This window comes from Schistocerca serialis, chromosome 2 (assembly GCF_023864345.2).
Source record: "Schistocerca serialis cubense isolate TAMUIC-IGC-003099 chromosome 2, iqSchSeri2.2, whole genome shotgun sequence".
Taxonomy (NCBI): domain Eukaryota; kingdom Metazoa; phylum Arthropoda; class Insecta; order Orthoptera; family Acrididae; genus Schistocerca; species Schistocerca serialis.
In genome coordinates this window covers 444568436-444584731 of record NC_064639.1, presented here as the reverse complement: position 1 = coordinate 444584731, position 16296 = coordinate 444568436, and the positions used below count along the sequence as shown (strand labels likewise).

At 44.1% G+C, this 16296-nt stretch overlaps 1 protein-coding gene across 3 annotated transcripts in view; it reads left to right on the top strand.

Moving 5' to 3' along the window:
• The window catches only part of LOC126457325 (esterase FE4-like), a 112316-nt gene extending 96814 nt beyond the window's left edge, over positions 1–15502 (top strand). For all 3 annotated transcript variants that reach the window (XM_050093521.1, XM_050093523.1, XM_050093522.1), the window contains exons 11-12: positions 8636–8756; positions 15142–15502. In XM_050093521.1, the coding sequence (XP_049949478.1) occupies positions 8636–8756; positions 15142–15295 (275 nt within the window). In that variant the 3' untranslated portion in view covers positions 15296–15502. The remainder of the gene's footprint in view (positions 1–8635; positions 8757–15141) is intronic.
• Positions 15503–16296: the final 794 nt, after the last annotated feature.

The following is a 16296-nucleotide window of genomic DNA, read 5'->3' as shown; positions in this document are numbered from 1 at the left end:
TATTAGAACACATTCGCCCTTTTTTTAACATGCAACGCACTTCTTACTTCCGCGAAATCTCCTAACTGTAAATCGCTTTCACACACTAGTCGTCAAACTTATTTGCTCAAGAGCCAATACTGACATTGTGGGGTGGCATCTTGGGCCACATATGTTCCCATCTTATTATTTACTGATAACCTACATACATTACTACGTCTTCTCCTTTTTCTTGTGTCTTTGTCCCGCATCGGCGCAGGGTCCGTATCGTTATTTACGGGTTTGGCACGGTTAATTCAAAAGACAGACAGGTACACTTCCCGTCGCCTCCACGTTACCCACGGGACGGAACATGTGCACGCCAGCTCTCTGCGTGCAGTGTTATTTACATTAAAGCGGGCAAAAGTATTTTAAATATTTGTGAACAGTTTAACTGAGGCGGCACTTGGGTACCAACCTGGTATTCACCTAGTGGAATGTGGGAAACCGCCTAATAACCACATCTACGTCAGCCGGCAAACGACCCTCGTCGTTAAGCCAACGGGTGGATCCGATCTGCGTCAGCACACCTCCCCGTCCTGGGGCAACTCTTTGGCACGCACAGCTATCCGGGCGTGTACATCAGTTAGTATGCCCTGAACCGCCAAAAGACCAGCTACAGTAAGAAAGCGACAAGTTGGCCGCCGGCCCCGAGAACCGGTCATGATCCTTAAAAGTCGGCACCTATCGGAATATTTTGTGTCAAGTGTTCCGTATTTCAGATTGCTGCCACCATCTGCTATCACCCAGCTACGTCACTGTAATTTCAGGACAAAGGGTTGTGTTTTCTGTGTGAGCGGTTGATTAATTGATTAAAAACAGTAATTGTACTTATATTTAAATGATTTATGCAGTACGAGTATGAAATAGTATCACTAATGTTTATTAAAGATTTTGAGAGTGATTTTGCATCTACTCATTGCGATGTATTGCAACACCCTTAATTTAATTTCATATGCCGTGCTACACATATGTACCACATTGGAAAATGACCGCCTCTATAATAATCATTCATGAATCCACTTTGCTTCCGTTTGAAATTTATACCATTGCAACTGATCGGTACCAGGCAAGCACGCACGTGTGTGGGCAGCACTTAAAGACGGACAAGTAAGTATTCCCCCTGACACATCCTCTAAACCTCCTGCGGCCGTGCTGCTTACACCTCTGTCCCTGACACAAGCGGCCAACTTCACTTAGCTCACTGCCGATTTCGCGAACGTTAATTAAAATTACCCTCATTCGAAAATATGACGGTCTCTGTAGGTATATCTCTTTCCTGATGAGCACGAAAACTATATTCTTAAGTAGCTATTAAGGTTTATTGACGTTTTTAGACTCGACTGAGAACCGCAGGTTGCACGAGTACTTGTTTCGAGCCGCATGTGGCCCACAGGCCACAGTTTGATGACCAACGCACTATTCAAAAAAATGGTTCAAATGGCTCTGAGCACTATGGGACTTAACATCTATGGTCATCAGTCCCCTAGAACTTAGAACTACTTAAACCTAACTAACCTAAGGACACCACATACATCCATGCACGCGGCAGGATTCGAACCTGCGATCGTAGCGGTCACGCGTTTCCAGACTGAAGCGCCTAGAACCGCACGGCCACATCGGCACTATTCCATCGCTGTAAGTCGCTCATACCTATCAGCTCGGCAGCTAGTAGTTAGCGCCGGCAACTGCAACGCTTCCTCCCCAGGCTGTGTACAACGGAGATTGGGGATGGCCCTAGTCCCCAATACATTTTGTCATAGACGACTGCACATTCGTGAGTCAGAAGTTTTAAATACCTGGATATAAATGTTGGGAATGGCTTTATTCGGTTTTAATAGAACCTCAATTATTTTACTTGGAGCATCTGAACATGCAAATTTAAATTGCGAAACCGGTGTTCTTCACCAACAAAGATTTCTAACAGTCGCAGCGGTATTTTCTTCTCCAATCATGGAATATTTCGGCTGTGGTCGCTCTACATATAAAATAGTGTGTACTTTTAAATACGATTCACTGCCACTGTGTCCCTCTCTTTCTCTCATATTGCTGTTGTCTCCTTCGTTCTTTCTGTACCATAAGCACTGTCCACTGTGTGCCAGTACTTATTACTTTTCCCTCTCTTTCGCACTTCCTTTGTACCCTTCTCTCTGAGCACAAAAAAAGCGAGAAACTATTTGCATGTCGAAACTCTTCTGAACATATTTGAAGGTGCAAAGGAAAATAGACAGGAATAACATGTCGATGATTCCCTTCTTTTCCGTCCCACAACAGGACATATCACTCATCACGAAAGGAACTTTATGAGTCAGTAAAATTTTGATAGTTTACTAATGTGAAACTGAAATAACGTAAAACTAATTTTACTCTTCAGATCGGATTCTAGGTGTACAAAAATTTTGCATGTGTTTCAGTACTAACATATGGCGTTCTCAGAATCCTACTGATGATAAAGAAGGCATTTAACAGCATATATCTCCGTGGTACGCCACTTTATTACCTACGTTTCCGCCACACACCAGGTTTCATGTGCGTATTTTAAGTGTACAATAGGGAATTTAGAACTTCTTTATCTAGTATACGGACAAAGATATCAATAATATTTTCAAGCTTGTTCGTGATACGGGTATTTGGAATATGTCGTAAAAATTGCAGCCACTGTCTGTGCATAGCCGTCTTAGAATCCACGGCTAGGTTTTAGTACGAAAAAAATATAAAGACAGCGCCTTTTTTGTGGAAGGGGGTCGTTTTAAGGAATCGCCAATGCCAAGCGATATGCTCTATTTGCCTAAGCAGGAGCAAGTGTGTAATGTTCGTATTTCAACACTGTACTGTAAGATAATGGTACTAACACGATCCTTCTTGATACGGCCCATCGATACTTCCTAGCAGCGGATCGTTGATACAAGGATTTTATCCTCCTGCCGGCTGGTACGCTCTCGCACCGGTGCGGAAAGTTCTTAAGCCACCGCGAATCGCCGGCCATGGTGGCCGAGCGGTTCTAGGCGCTACAGTCTGGAACCGCGCGACCACTGCGGTCGCAGGTTCGAATCCTGCCTCGGGCATGGATGTGTGTGGTGTCCTTAGGTTAGTTAGGTTTAAGTAGTTCTAAGTTCTAGGGGACTGATGACCTCCGACGTTAAGTCCCATAGTGCTCAGAGCCATTTTGAACCACCGCGAATCGAGCAAATGTGGTCGATCGCAGCACACAGGAAGCGTTGATTAACGCACTGCAGCAAGCATTTTGGTGTCGCTGAGGCCGCTTAGTGGATCGCTGGGAATGTGGAGTCACTTGTGGATGGGCGGGTCGCTGCTTTGCTGCCTGCTCGGGAGTGATGTGACAAGCTGCACCCGTGGACTTGCGCGCTGTACATCTTTCTGACTTCGGTGAGCGTATTCATTCCGTCTCTCTGGGCTGAGGCTTCTTGGGTTACTGACCGTCAGACTGTGTTTATTTGGGGGATTCCTCGTGACTCTACAGGATTACGTACGCTCGCTCGCGTGGTTTTTGAAACTGGCTCAAGTGGTCTGTGCGCACAGAGGAATTATCAGCGGCAGTTATTTGTGTGCGCCTTGGGTAGCCGTTTTGAGTTGCACTCGGGGAACAGTAAGGCAGCGTCTGTCATCTGCTGTAGAAGCCTGTGCAAGTTTGGTTGGTGTGAGAGAATAGGCAGGGTTTATGTATATCCTTGTAGACTGTTGGTGCCAAGGAAATTTACCTTAAGGCTGCTTCAAGTCCTTGCCTAGCTGCAGGACAGCTTCTACCAAATAGCGTATGTGTGTACTCAGCGACGGGTTGGTAAAGCCCGTTCTGTAATATGTTCTGATCATCTTGAGTTGCCTACCATTGTGCTTAACTCATTGTTTGTGAAATTTATTGGAAGCTGCTGATTTTTAACTGGGCGACGCTCGTTAAAATTCATTGCTTACTTGCATATTAAATACTTGTTTAAAATAACCGATAACAGCTTAAAATATTAGGAATTTTATGTACTGTGATTTACAAAATTGTTAAAGCTTTCGTGGCCACTTGTTGACAAAGTGCCTATTGGCTTCTGTCTCGGGTTCTTCGGCCGACGTTCATCTAATAATTTTACTGACGTTTCGCCAGCACGAGTGGCTGGCATTGTCAAAGCTTCACCCTCCATTGCCGGTGGTGAACTGGAGCCGAGCTCGCGGCCGCAGACTGTATGCACCTGGCGTGCCCACATCCGAGGGCTTCTCCTCGGTCATTTCTGATGCGGTCCTCCTCTTGCTACCAGCGACGGTCGTTTACTGCAGTACGGGAAGGCTTTCCTCTTTCTTGTTGAAACTGTTCATGTGTTTTTGTATTTCTACAGCTTCTCTGAACAAGCACGTGTGACAGTGCTTCTCTAAAACCAGAACATCCGTGTCGGTGAATTTTATTACGTGGTCGGTCTCACTCAGTGCGTGCTCTGCCACGGCCGATTTCTTCACCTGCCCCAACCTGAAATGTCGCTTATGTTCCTTGATCCTGGTGTTGATTGATCGTCCAGTCATTCCGACATAAACTTTTCCGCATGTGCATGGTATACGGTATATTCCCGACATTGCAAGTGGGTCCCTTTTCTCCTTTGCCACTCTAAGACACTCTTTGATCTTCCTTGTCGGTTTGAAAATCGTCTTTACGCCATGTTTGCGAAATACACGGCCGATTCTGTCCTTCACTCTGGGAATGTATGGCAGAAAGGCCGTACCCGTCATTTCTTTTTCTGATTCCTAACTTCGCCGAGTGTTTGGCTCTGTTACACTTCTAATATAATTTGTGGAGTACCCATTGCTCCTCAGTACACTTTTCAGGTTTTGCATTTCGCGTCTGAGGTGCTGCGGCTGACATATTCGTCCTGCTCGCATTACGAGTGTATTAATCATGCCTCTTTGATAGCTCGGGTGTGGTTTGATAGTCTGTGCAGGTATCGCGGTAGCGTTCTCGCTTCCCACGCCCGGGTTCCCGGGTTCGATTCCCGGCGGTGTCAGGGATTTTCTCTGCCTCGTGATGACTGGGTGTTGTGTGATGTCCTTAGGTTAGTTAGGTTTAAGTAGTTCTAAGTTATAGGGGACTGATGACCATAGGTTTTAAGTCCCTTAGTGCTCAGAGCCATTTGAACCATTTTTTTGTGCAGGTATCGGTCCGTGTGTGTCGGTTTTCGATACACGCTGTGTCCCACGTTTTCGCGATCCTTTGTGATCAGCACATCTAGAAATGACAGTTTTTTGTCCTTTTCTACTTCCATGGTAAATTTTATGTTGCCATGGAGGCTGTTCAAGTGTCTTAGGAAGTCACCGAGCTGTTCTTCATCTGGGCTCCACACAACGAAAGTATATCGACGTATGTGTACCACACCTTAGGTTTGCAAGTCGCCAAGTCCAGTGCCTGTGCTTCGAAATGTTCCATGAAGAGATTGGCCATCACTGTACTATGAGGGCTACCAATGGCGACGCCTTCCAGCTGTTCGTAGAAATCGCCTTTCTATGTGGAATAGCTCGTGGTGAGATATGCATGGAAGAGCTTTGTGATGTCTTGCGGGCAAATGGAACCGGTGTGCACCAGAGCGTCACTAAGTGGCACTTTCGTAAACAAAGAAACAACATCAAAGCTGACCAGGATGTCGTTTGGTGCAAGTTTCAGTTTCTCCAGCTTCTCAATCAAATGTCCTGAGTCCTTTATGTATGTGTTGGTCTTCCCCACGTGTGGCTGGAGCAGAGAGGCCAAGTGTTTTGCCAGTTTATACGTCGGTGAGCCAGGAGCGCTAACAATCGGTCTTAGTGGAATGTTGTTCATATGGATCTTCTTGGGTAAGCCATACAGCCGAGGTGGTAGGGCTTCTGTGTTGCGCAGGTTTCTCTGTATGTCCGCCGGCAGGCAAGACACCTTGATTAATCGATTCATATTCCGTGTGACACGCTGCGTCGTATCTGCGCTTAGTTTTCGGTACGTCGCCGGATCTAATAGGTCTCGGACATTTTGCACATAATCTTCGGTGTTCATTACGACGGTCGCATTCCCCTTATCGGCAGGCAGTACCAATATACCCCTGTCGGCGTTGAGATTCTTAATGGCTTGTACGTCTTCTTTCTTCACGTTGCAAGCTGGTGGTTTTGTTCGGCGCAGTACCTTGGCTGTTTCAGTGCGCATTTCCTCTGCCCTTTCATAAGGAATGGCCCGAATGGCCACTTCGGTGTTGGAAATTATGTCCTCTATAGGTATAGTTCTCGGGATGAAAGCGAAATTTCCTGCTTTTTGAAGAACAGACACTTCCTCTTCGGTAAATTGTCGTTCAGTGAGGTTGACCACAGTGTGTGACATGTCGGGAATCGCCTTGTCGGCCTGCTTCCGGCATCTTTCAAACATTTTCTTCTGTCGCTCGGTGCAGCGCTCGAATTCGTCCTGCATGCTCCTGTGCGTGATGCTGTCGATCTTGTACCAGTCGTCTCGATGCATTCTGCTACTTAGCTGATAGAAAATGTCCAGAAGTTCCTGATCCATTCTTGAAAAGTCTCTCCGTGTTGTATGTATTCGCTCACGAAGAGAAGCTCGTTCCATTCTGTCGTAGTTACGATGTGCTTGGGATGTTGTGAATAGGCTCCTACATTTCTGCCATACATTCCCAGAGTGAAGGACAGAACCGGCCGTATATTGCGCAAACATGGCGTAAAGCCGATTTTCAAACCGACAAGAAAGATCAAAGAGTGTCTTAGATCGGCAAAGGAGAAAAGGGACCCACTTGCAATGTTGGGAATATACCGTATACCATGCACATGCGGAAAAGTTTATGTCGGAATGACAGGACGATTAATCAAAAAATGGTTCAAATGGTTCAAATGGCTCTGAGCACTATGGGACTCAACTGCTGAGGTCATTAGTCCCCTAGAACTTAGAACTAGTTAAACCTAACTAACCTAAGGACATCACAAACATCCATGCCCGAGGCAGGATTCGAACCTGCGACCGTAGCGGTCTTGCGGTTCCAGACTGCAGCGCCTTTAACCACACGGCCACTTCGGCCGGCCGACGATTAATCAACGCCAGGATCAAAGAACATAAGCGACATTGCAGGTTGGGGCAGGTGGAGAAATCGGCCGTGGCAGAGCACGCACTGAGTGAGACCGACCACGTAATAAAATTCGCCGACACCGAAGTTCTGGCTGTAGAGAAGCACTATCACACGCGCTTGTTCAGAGAAGCTGTAGAAATACAAAAACACATGAACAGTTTCAACAAGAAAGAGGAAAGCCTTAAGGTAAACGTATCGTGGCTTCCCCTACTGCAGCAAACGACCGTCGATGGTAGCAAGAGGAGAACCGCACCAGAAATGACCGAGGAGAAGCCCTCGGACGTTGGCGCGCCAGGTGCATACAGTCTGCGGCCGCGAGCTCGGCTCCAGTTCACCACCGGCAATGGAGGGTCAAGCTTTGACAATGTCAGCCACCCATGCTCGCGAAACGTCAGTGAAATCATTAGATGAACGCCGGCCGAAGAACCCGAGACAGAAGCCAATCGGCAGTTTGTCATACTGTGATTTATTGATGTAAAATTGGGCAGTGCCGCAACCTGACTCAATGTGGACTGTGTATTCTAAGAAAGAGCAACGTCCCCTTAGTCGTTTATTATATTGCAGATTAAGAAGTTTCAATGGTTAGATGGTCGTATAATTTAAGAAAAGCCTAATATTTGCTAATTCTGCATGTTTCCCTGTATTTTGTATGTTTACTGTATAGACAGTTCATCGAGGGGCAATTCTCGATTTCTGGTTTACATTCTTATGGAGCTACATTCGGCCGTTTCAGAATTAATAGCATCTGCTGAAGTTTTAATAATTTTCTCTTTTAAATTTGTAGTGATGTTAAATGTTTTTAAAGATTTTTTGATTAACTCAAGTTTAGCCAAAGATTTTGGTCGAAATATTTAATTACTATTTTGCTGCATATTTGTAGGATTACAAAGTGGCTTAAGGCCCTTGTCTAAGAGAATCTCATTGAACTCTGTTACATTCATGTCAATGTATGCCTGTGTAATATAAAAATAGTTGTTAAACATTGCATTAAGGTGCTCAGAGGCTGTTCACTTCCGAACCATTGTGTTCCAGTCTGACCTGCTCTAAAGGTCACCTTTAGTTCCATATACCTGTCGGAGAGATTCGACTTATGTTGGGTATACAAATTGTCCCTAGCCCAAGGAATATGCCACCACCCCACACCAATAGAAACAGAGGTATGAGCCCCAGAAGGATCTGGTTATTATGCGCCGCATTTTGGAGCATATTAGGCAGCGCATTCTGTCTTATGCGTACCGATTGTACCTAAGTAAAATTCACATGCATGTATTTTTTCTAAATTACAGGGAACATTCTTAATGGGGTACATGGAATCCGATTCATGTAATGTAGTGACGCGTTTTACGGCCGGGCGCAGGGAGAACAAAGAAAAACTGGGACAGAAAGACGGAAGAACTGCACTATCTGTATTGTCTTTAAACCTGTGGAGAGTATTGGACGACAACGTTGTCCACAGATAGGCAGGGAATAGAACAAGATTAGAATATTACTGCTGAAAATTCACAGAGTACCTTAACGGATCGTCTACAATGCGTTTCCAGGTGCGGCTCACGATGATACTGTGGCTATTCTGTTCACAACTAAAACGCCGGATGCAGACCCAGATGGAAGTATGATCAGGGATCAAATGATAGAAATGTTTGCAAATTTTGCAAAATACGAGTAAGTATGTATTTTCTTAAATTTATTTTGCTCTTGTTGTATTAGAGGTCATCACCTTACCTGTTGAGTATAATTTAGTGACCATATAGTCCATACTGTGTGCTCAGTAACAAGCCATTGTTGGTGCAAAACTTGAATCAACAGTTTTCAATACACAGCAAAATACTTCTATTATATGAAATACTGTTGTCATGATTTTCTGATTTAATAAGTCTTTAATTGGTTACATATAAAATTACATCATCCGAACCAACACTCGTTTTTAAAGTAATCAACATCAAGAACTGGTAGAAGCCGACCTCGGGAAAGATCAGGCTGGATTCCATAGAAATATTGAAATACGTTAGGCAATACCGACACTACGAGTTATCTTAGAAGATAGATTAAGGAAATGCAAACCTGCGTTTCTAGCATTTGTAGACTTGGAGAAAGCTTTTGACAATGTTGACTGGAAAATTCTCTTTAAAATTCTGAAGGCGGCAGGGGTCAAATACAGGAAGCGAAAGGCTATTTACAATTTCTACGGAAACCGGACGGCAGCTATAACAGTCGGGTTACATACAAGGGATGCATTGGTTGGGAAGGGAGTGAGACAGGTTTGTAGCCTATCCCGGATGTTATTCAATCTGTAAGCCGAGCAAGCAGTAAAGGAAACAAAGCAAAAATTCGGGGTAGGAATTAAAATCTATGGAGAAAAATTAAAAATTTTGAGGTTTGTCGATCACATTATAATTATGTCAGAGACAGCAAAGGACCTGGAAGAGCAGTTGAACGGAATGGTCAGTGTCTTGACAGAAGGATATAAGATGAACATCAACAAAAGTTTAACGAGGATAATGGAAGATAGTCGAATTAAATCGGGTGATGGTGAGGGAATTAGATTAGGAAATGAGACACGTAAAGTAGGAGATGAAATTTGCTATTTGAGGAGCAAAATAACTGATGATGGTCGAAGTAGAGAGGTATAAAATGTAGAGTGGCAATGGCAAGGAAAGCGTTTCTGAAGAAGAGAAACTTGTTAACATCGAATATAGATTTAAGTGTCAGGAAGTGGTTTCTGAAAGTATTTGTATGGAGTTTAGCCATGTATGGAAGTGAAACGTTGACGATAAATAGTTTAGACAAGAAGAGAATAGAAGCTTTCGAAATGTGGTGCTACAGAAGAGTGCTGAAGATTAGATGAGTACATCAAATAACTATTGATGAGGTACTGAATAGAATTGGGGAGAAGAGAAATTTGTGGCATAGCTCGACTAGAAGAAGGGATCGCTTAGTAGGACATGTTCTGGGGCACCACAAATTTAGTATTGGTGGGCAGCGTGGAGGGTAAAAATCGTAGAGGGAGACCAAGAGATGAATACACTAAGCAGATTCAGAAGGATGAAGATTGCAGTGGGTATTGGGAGATGAAGAAGCTTCCACAGGATAGAGTAGCATGGAGAGCTGCATCAAACCAGTCTCTGGACTGAGGACCACAACAAAAACAACTACTTCAAGATTTCCTTCCATTGAGCGGCGTAGGAACTCACTGAAAGATCTGCCTCCATTTATTTCTGTCCTGGAATAGCTTTTCTCACCATTGCATCCAACGTTACTCGTACTCTTGTGATCTTCATTAATTTGGTCTGCCCATCTCTAACTAGATCTCACAATCGGTCGCTTTCCTTGTACCTCCATCTCCAAATACTAATGTGCCACCATAGTCGAATGCATTAGGAAAAGCTACCGACACCACAAGTTTCATTTTTCTGTAAGCGCTCTTACTTTGTTAGTTTATATAACTTGTGATAGATCTGCAGTAGCTACTTCTGCCACCGAATGTATCAGGATGACCAAATGTATCGGGAAGAAGTAGAAGGCACTGTACTAACACTTGTCTGAGTTTTCCTAGTGATTTATTGTTTCCAACTACAGTGCCGTGTTTCTTTTGGTGTGTGTCGCTGGGTCCTGCAATGCTGAGGACACCACTTCACTGTGTGCGATACTGCTTGGTGCACAATGGCTGCCTCAGTGACCCATGCATCTACTGTGTGTCGACCTTCTACGCCAGCTGAGTTGCGGTATCGTCAGGATGCCAACTGTCGACTCAGCGGTCTGTATCACTGCCGACTCAGCGCTGCTCAGTGTGAGCCGCAGGCGGCCAGCTGCGGGCTTCTCACTGGCATGGCTGAGGTTGCAGCAACAACAAGAGCTCGCGATCTGGCGTCCGAATCTGTGGCCCTCGCCTCGGGATGCCTCCGGCATGTGTTGGAAGCCAGGACGACTGCCCGTGGTAGCGAGCCATGGAGTGGCCCACCGCTGGCTGACTACGGACACCGCGTTGGCTTCAGAGGGTCAAACCAGCGTCAATCCACCGACTAGAGCGCTGGCGCCCCATCTGCTGCTGCGTATAGCTGGTGGTGTGACATGCCCCACTATCCGGGAGAGTTGTCACACTTAAATGAATCTCGTTAGAAACCCGCACCTATTTATAAGCAGCTGTGCACCTCTGATTTTCCATATGCACCGCTTCGCGTCACATACTCATAACACGTTAGGTTGGTCAGTGGGCCCCTTCTTACTGCGATTTGCGACATGCAAAACCGTTATGTATACTCTTTCAGCAATTTGATGGCCCTGTGGTCTCTATTCTACTTCGCAACTGTTGGTATTCGTAACTCACTGCCATCTGGCCCACACCTGGCTGTAACTTGTGGTCTGAATATTGCACAAAACTAACTTTCCCTATCCTAAACGGTACTGCCGCTACATTATTCCCCTCTTCAGAAAGACCTGGCCCCAGGTAGACCCATAACTAGCTCTTAACTTGTTTGGGTCAGCACCTATGGCATATTTCCTTACTATTAGAAAACTTAAATGTGTCCTAGTGCCCCTTAAATCCATGACATGAAACAAAAAGTAAAAATTCCTTACTGAACGACCACTGCTCGATCAACAACTTACCTGCTCGTCCCACGTCCTCGGTATCCAATCCACTGGGACTTGGACTACCCTTGGTTCCCTCTTGGAATTAGCCCTCTGCCTGATCAGAAAGAAAATAACACATAACAAAGTTAAGGCTGTGATGACAATTGGCACAGAGGTACTCAAAATGATCGTTGTTTGCCGTTGCCTTCCCCTATACTGAGTGACATGTTGCACAAGCTGTTCAGCTGACATGCGCCCCTCTTGCTGTAAAATGAACTAGTTTATGGGTCTCAAGAGACATTGCTCCAGCTGTGGCTGTTTAACATTCAATTGTGTGACTTCTAAAATTGACGCTGGCAGGGGTAAGGTTGGTCCTGTTATGTTACACTTAGTTCCATTGATTGAAATTCCGCTCCCGTCGAGCTCTACATGTTTCGCTTCTGCAAATATTCCCTGCTCAGAGCAGCTTGCTGCTGCTACCAAATTCTCGTAGGTGGAGAAGATACAATGCATTCCGACCTGTCGCAAGCTCAATTCTGTCTCCACTATGTCCCTTGGACAGTCTATTACTTTCCCCTTGGATAAAAATAACTACATCGTGCATGTGTCCGGATTGGTACTTACCATAATGGCTGGACATACCATTACCTTCCCTCTATGGCTGCTTCGTAATTCCTCCCTTGCCATTTTGGCGTACCGGTTTCTGGTTGCGGAGATCAGCAACACCTCTTTAGTTTTCACTTCCACAAACTTGCTAAACGCTCCCTACTTCACTGGACATGGGTGCACTGTGTAACACTGAAACCTCACGTTCTTCCCCATAATCGGGAATTGGAACAAAATATACACTCGTGCGTGGTCAGTTGTTACCCTTACTATTGCAGCAGGGTAGAAAAATGGCAAATTTTGTACGCTGGTCTCCATTACTAAATATAACCCTGACGGTAGTTCCTTCTGCGCCTTGCGCAACCCGGGTAAATATTGGTCCGGCTGTAACAAATCGGTACCTATCTGGCCTTGCACTGCGTAATGCAGCGCTTCTTACAGATTCATTATTACTCCCTCCACATCCCACACACTGTCAGCTACCCCTTACAAAAGTCTGGTTAACACCACCCTGCTATCTAGTACCTCTAGATGCCCCTGTAGGGTTCCCAGGTTACGATTTATTACGTCTTCCGATGCCTTAGCGGATTCCACTACCTGCCCTGCCGATGTTTGTAAACCGTGAGTTGTTCAGGACTTACCCTTCCGATGTTCCTATCTGAGATGCATGCCAAGCTTCCGTTGCTCTACTCTCCTCTGCGAGTTGCCTCACCGCTTCCACCGTGTTGTTCAGTTCTTTTACATCGCTTTCATCTGCAATTCCAAAAACTGCCTTTAAAATTTTTCCCCCTGCGTTCAAAAAAATGGTTCAAATGGCTCTGAGCACTATGGGACTTAACATCTGTGGTCATCAGTCCCCTAGAACTTAGAACTACTTAAACCTAACTAACCTAAGGACATCACACACATCCATGCCCGAGGCAGGATTCGAACCTGCGACCGTAGCAGTCTCGCGGTTCCGGACTGAGCGCCTAGACCCTGCGTTCAGCCATCCTCGTTTCTGTCTTACTCATGGCACCGCTTTCTCCATCTGTCCTACCTGCTTTCGTAGCGTCCTATAAGCCTCATGCGATTTCTTATACCCCCTGCAACTTCTTTCAGCATTCCGTTGCCCTCTGCACATTGCATAAGTTCTTCGAACACTTAATCAAGCCTCCTTACTTCATTCCGCATTTCCCATACGTTCCATACCAACCTTAATGCCCACTGGTGACTAAACACCACGACATCTTCCTGCCTTGTGTACAGCACACCCCCATCAACGTGCTGCACCCGTAAAGTGTCCACTCCAATGATGAAGAGATGAATCGCCACCTACGCTCCCCCTTTCAGTGATCTGAGGACAGGGATCACCATCATCCTTCCTCCCTCTTCAAAAGGACTGCTGTCCGAAGCAGGCTATATTCTAAAATACATACAAAAGTGTGGAAAAAAAGGAAAAAGAATCAAGAAGCTTTGCGTGCTCCAATAGTGTCTAATCGGACATAAATAAGGAAGTTTTATATTATTTGTATTTTGTAATTAGTACAGTTTTTAGGTAGTGTAATTACATCAACGAATTCTAATTAACCAAACGAATATAATTGGTAATACAATTAGGCTGTATAAGCCCTGAGTTAATATTCAATATTTTTGGTTCTGTGCAGCTGCTGTATAAATTATGCTACGGTACTGAAGATATTTGCAAGAAAAGCTTAGGGGAACAATAACACAGCAGCAGCAAATGATGCTTCCTCACACCCTGTGTATAACATTCCTACACGACCATGATAAGGTACATTAACTGTCTTACCAGTGCGGTACACAAATCGTCGTGTGTACATGTTGTAACTATGAAACGTTAACCCGCCACGCGTCCTGGTTATACTGGGCACTACCGCAACGGTGACAAATCTTGGAACAGCTTGCGTTAGTGCACACGGTTCTATTGTCGGCAATGTGAACTCACCACTCTACTCTATAGGGGCAATAGAGATGGTTGATATTGTTACAAGAATATTAATGGGAGAAGCTGTGACCCGTACTACCTCCCCACCCGCTGTTTCCTTGAGGCGTTTTCCCTGATGAAAAAATAAATAAATAAAATTAAAACTAAAAAAAAGCTATGAGGTAGCGTTAGTGGGCTAGCGACTGACTACATAGAAGAAAAACATGCTCTGCAGACAACTAGATATATTCTGAAAAATAAAAAAAGCTTAAAAAATATGCAATACGTTGATTATTTTACAACAACCGTACTATAACGGAGCTCTTCTCTGACTGTTGTGATTCAGAGGCTGCATCAACAGAAGATTTATAAACCGACGGAGAAGTCCAGAATTATGTCGGAAAAACTCACTTATTAGCTCGCCTTAAAGCGAACGCTTGCAAACGTAAAATTCAATTAAACTTCCTTCTTACGAAAACATTCCAGCTGCCACACGGTTATATGTGTTGACACTGCACGAGAAACAGTTTATAATATTCATTGCGTTTCATTCACTCGAGAAAATGTAGAGTCTGAAAGAGCGTAGAGTTTTCGTGACTTTTCGGTCTAGCATAACTTAAGTTGGTACAGAACTTATAAATACGTAATTTTGGCTGAAGTAATAAATTGACAGTGCTACAAAACCACACATCTCCACGAATGTCTGTGCCATGAATTGTACAAAAATACAATATTTGGGACATAAAACGAGCGAACAATCACGAGTAATGCTTTATTCCCGTTCGGACTAGGCGACTACCGCCTACAAGTTAGCGATCTATGATGGTGGGCCACATGATTATCATGTCGCCAAAACCTCGAGCCATCCTGGTGATTCTGCTGCATCATTATTCAAGCAGCTCCCCAATGGGCCGACGAAGCTGACGGCTATTATTTTTGTTCCAGTAACCCAACTCCAGAGGATGCATCGAATCTGACTGAGACTTGGTCGACGTACAGTGAATCATCGCCCTTCTATTTAAAGATAACATCTCCTTTAAGCACAGGAACGAACATGGATGAGCCCTATATGAGCTTCTGGCACGACTTACTGTCGTGAATGCAAACACTATAAAGTTAGTTTTGTGAAGTATGTTTCCTCTTACTGCCACCAATCACACTGGAGCCCTCAAGGACAACGTATTATCGGAAGTGGGTACAAAGTTTTCCGTCATTATTTAATTGTACTTTTCTTCATATGTAGAAATTGTACAAATGTATTGTGGTTGAAGATTATGAATTTGTATTAAATATTACTTTACATATACGTTTTATTTTCGTTTCCTCAATCCTCTGTTTCCTCTGGCGTAGTGTGAAATGACGTTAATAGCACTTGACGCTCGCTAAAATCAATATCTGTCACTGCAAACGCCTGATCATTACTGCGACAACAGAGCCCATCCGATTTTTCGATATTAGAGGAATAGTTGTGCTGCGTACCTGAATCTCTTTATCGTTTTTATTGATACTGGTAGCCAATAAAACATTTCTCATGAGAAATCTAGCCAGAATAGAGCCATTACATTCCCTGGGAAAAGCAAATTTTAACTGTAGATTTACTGAGATACCTGTATTGGTAAACATGATAAGAAATACAGCTTCAACTCACATCTTATGTATTACTACAATCTTGTAACAAAATTTTTTCGACACGACAAACGTAAAACATGCATTCTGGTAACTAAAATCATTACTGATGACTCTGATAGGTACAAATACAGGACCTCTTCATATCTGATGATTTACACGACATATAATGATTCTTCGTTCTGGGTTTTGCTCTCCTGGTCGTTAATGAACACATGAATATATCATCAACTGCGTAGTGAATCTGGTAAGTGCTGCAAAGTTTATTTACTCCACATACCATCATGTCTCACAGAAAAGAGAACGGTTATAGATTTTCGAGCTTTGAAATATTTTTATCTACATTAATGCCAGAATAGTGTATCGGCAAATTGTAATACATGATACATATACACGTGAACAGTAAAAGACACTATGTATAGATATCGATATCTCCTTTACAAGAAGAAGTCTCTGGTTGCAGTGAACAATAAA